Below are 3379 nucleotides of genomic sequence, written 5' to 3'. Positions count from 1 at the left end.
GGACTCTTTATTTATTTTTTATTTTTTGAGGGGGGTGGTTCATATTTTTAGCGCCTTTGTGAAATGAAATGAAACAGGAAGTTGGGAAGTTTATGCCCCCGCGGGCGCCCTCCCGTTTCCCCCTCAGTGTCAAGTTTAAACACGAGTTTGACAGTTGAATTCAATCTTATTTATTGGATCACATACAAAAGAACACACATAAACACACACAATATAGACGGGCGGCCATGTGCACAGAGAGAGCGAGCGTGGTGAGTCGCAATAGTGACCTTTGCCAAGGGACGTTTATCTTTTTTTTTTTTTCTCTCATTAAAAAAAATGCATATATTTAATTAGCCTTTCTATCATCATTTCCCCTGAGCATTTATTTGAGTGTCAGAGAATTCTTCCCCTTGCTGTGGACACAAACGAAATGGGTCTTGAACAGAAAATTCAATCATAGCTAATACTGTTTTGTGTGTGTGTGTGTGTGTGTGTGTGTGTGTCCTAAAGACCCAAGGTGGGTTCTTTTTAACGAGGCAGTTTCAAGGGTGTGATTCCGTGACAAATTTTGGCGATGGCTGCCTCTGTCAAACAAACATGACATGTTGTATTTTTGTTCAGGACAGCGAGCGTTGTTGTCTACGGTAGCAGCCGGGATCGGCCGCGTCGGGCCTGACTGGACCCTGCGGGCCCAGGTACTGTTCGAACTCGCTGCTGTCCAGATCATACAGCGTGTCCAGATGCACCCGCTCCAGGTAGACGTCCAGGGAGGGCCCCGCCAAGAACCTGGACTCGGCCTGCTCTCCGTGCCGCTGCTGGCCCGCGAAATGCAGGTGAGGGTCACTCGGGTAGGAATCCTGCAAGGGCTCCTGAAAAAAAGGACTCGTCGGGTAGCCCCGCGCGGGATGAACGGTCGGGAGGGAGGCGTGGAGTTGATGCTGTTGGTTGTGGAGCAGGCGGGCCAGGTCGTAGGTCAAGTTCAAGGCGGCGGGGGGGCGCAGCGGCGGCGGGGCCTCGGCGACGGGCGTCTTGGGGCTCTTCTTCAGCTGCTTCCTGCGGCGGGGGCGGTACTTGTAGTCGGGGTAGTCGATGGTGTGCTGCACGCGCAGACGTTCCGCCTCCTGCATGTAGGGGCGCTTCTCCGACAGTGACATTGACTTCCACGTCTTGCCTGCGAGGAGAACATAAGCACCCACCGTCACCCACTTGATTCCTAATACCTTCTTAATACCAAAATATCTAGAACTATTTTTTTTAGAAAAACGGGTAAATGGGGCGGCACGGTGATTGACATGCGTAGCACGTCGGCCGCGCAGTGCAGAGGTTCGGGGTTTGATTCCCGGTTCTCCCCCGTGCCTGGGTGGGTTTTCTCCGGGTAATCGTGTTTCTTCTCACATTCCCAAAAAAACACGTATGTTTTAAAACCAGGTGAGGGTTTACACCACTTCCTCCCCGAAGACAGCTGGGATAGGCTCCAGTAGGCCCGCGAACCTCGGGAGGATTAGAAAATTGATGGATGGATTTGTAACAAACAAACAAAAAATACTACATCAATAAATGAAACCCCATCATCAATTACCACGTGTTACAATTGCTGTCTTTTTAAATATTTTGATCATCATAATGAATACAATTGTCATTCAAATACTTCAACGTAATAATAATAATAATAATAATCAAAGGCTAATTTGCGCGTAGGCCTGCGCGTGCTCGTGTACGTGCGCGTGGCTGACCGAGAATCTTGCTGAGGTCGGTGTTCTCCAAATCCGGATTCAACTGGGCCAGCCGCCGTCGCTCCTCCTTGGTCCAGATGATGAAGGCGTTGAGCGGCCGCCGCACGCGCTGCCCCGACTGGGGCCCCGCGCACTTGTTGGCCCCCGCCGGGCTGGCCCCTTCTAACGTCTCGTCGCGGAGCACCTGGCGCGGGCTGTCCGAGGCCGAGCAGGCGGAGGCGCAGGTTGTGTGCAAGTGGCGCATGCTAAGGGGCGTCGCGGGGGGGGGGGGGGGGGGGTCACCGTCACGGGAGCCCCGGATTTATTTGGGGGCTCCGCCAATGAGACGATGGCGTGGAAGGTGCGAACTCCAGGTGAAGCCGCGTTAGGCACGCCCCGCCCCCTACCCCCCTCCCTCTCCAAGTCCACCAGCAATTTGCGCTATTGGGGTTCGTAACGTTTTCAAAATAAACACGTCCTTCATTATTTGTACTCACGGTGGGTTTAGTTTTTTTTTTCCAAGATTAGAATTTCTACCTCAATTTTTTAATTTCTTTTCGTGCCTAACATGCTTTCGTTCATATGTTTATTTCTTTTCGGATAAATTACATTAAAAAGACCGTTTAAAATAGATAAAGGGTGTGATTTTCTTTTAAAATAATATACGCCGTTAAAATGTGCATGTGCAACATTTTCCGTTTTGTTTCCCATTCACTCAAATTAAAATCACTCAAGTTCAAAAGTTATTGCTAGTTTAAAATAAAAATTACATTTGAATTCATTTTCCCATTACAATATGCGGTTAAATCTTAGTCGGATTTTTGGCATCCATGTATTGCTCTTTTTTTTTAAAGCTTATTTTCATTTGCATTCTTTTCAAAATGATGTTCATTAACGAAATGCAAATTTACACGTTCAGTGATTTGACTGACAGCAACGTGCGGTTCTTTCCTTTTTCCATTTTCTATTTTTTTATTTTTATTTTTGTAACCGTGTAATGCTCTTTATTTGCTTCTCACCCCCTACTGCGTGTTCATTTTTGCATTATGGACGAATGAAGCCTGTTTTTGAAGGCTCTTTCTTTTCCTACCTTTTTTTTGTATTAATCGAATTTTTTCTTTTGCCGTTGAAGTGTGCTGGAATCCAATCAATAGGTCCTGACAGTATTGATGGCTGTACATCAAAGTGTGCGTGTGTGTGTGTGTGGGGGGGGGGGTAGTTACTAATTACATTGTGGCTCTCAAGACGCCCCCCCCCCGCCCCCTGCGCCCCCTTATCAGGCGCGGTGCACTGTCTTGTTCCATTTGGAGCAGATGATGAAACGCGCCTGTCAAATATTTGCGCTCAGCTGATAGATGCACACAAAAGGGGATGATGATGATGATGATGACGACGATGATGAAGGGTTATTCCTCACGTGCAAATTCAAACCCCCCAAAATGTGCTCGACGAGCCTCGAAAGTGTATTGAAGCCGCAGCAGCCTCGCAGAAACTAGCTCGGCCTTCTCATTTTTGAACATTCGCAGCCCCCCCCCCGATAATAATAAAATAGAAATAAAGAACGGAAATATTTGCTGCTAGCCCTTTGAAACGTTTTTCCATCATCGTTTCAATTGTAATGTTTTCATAAAATTCCATCACTGGGAGGGGGAGAGGGGGAATGCATATTCTAAAGTGGTAATATT

The 3379-nt window shown here is 47.6% G+C and overlaps 1 protein-coding gene across 1 annotated transcript; it reads right to left on the bottom strand.

The window, feature by feature from the left end:
* Positions 1-581: 581 nt before the first annotated feature.
* sox32 (SRY-box transcription factor 32) lies at positions 582-1995 on the bottom strand. Its single transcript, XM_052054886.1, has 2 exons — positions 1716-1995; positions 582-1153 (listed from the first exon to the last, which is right to left on the bottom strand). Exons 1-2 carry the CDS (start codon positions 1957-1959, stop codon positions 600-602), a joined length of 798 nt encoding a protein of 265 aa, XP_051910846.1. The 5' UTR covers positions 1960-1995; the 3' UTR covers positions 582-599.
* Between the last annotated feature and the right edge of the window lie 1384 nt (positions 1996-3379).

This window comes from Hippocampus zosterae, chromosome 20 (genome assembly GCF_025434085.1).
Source record: "Hippocampus zosterae strain Florida chromosome 20, ASM2543408v3, whole genome shotgun sequence".
NCBI lineage: Eukaryota > Metazoa > Chordata > Actinopteri > Syngnathiformes > Syngnathidae > Hippocampus > Hippocampus zosterae.
Note: the sequence above shows the minus strand (reverse complement) of the source record. Positions and strands in the feature narration are given on the sequence as shown.

What these genes read in the sequence shown, in the direction of transcription:
- sox32 (XM_052054886.1), bottom strand. Translation starts at nt 1,959, where the DNA reads ATGCGCCACTTGCACACAACCTGCGCCTCCGCCTGCTCGGCCTCGGAC. An exon ending in CGACCTCAGCAAGATTCTCG is followed by an intron (nt 1,154 to 1,715) that starts GTCAGCCACGCG and finishes TTCTCCTCGCAG; the next exon opens with GCAAGACGTGGAAGTCAATG.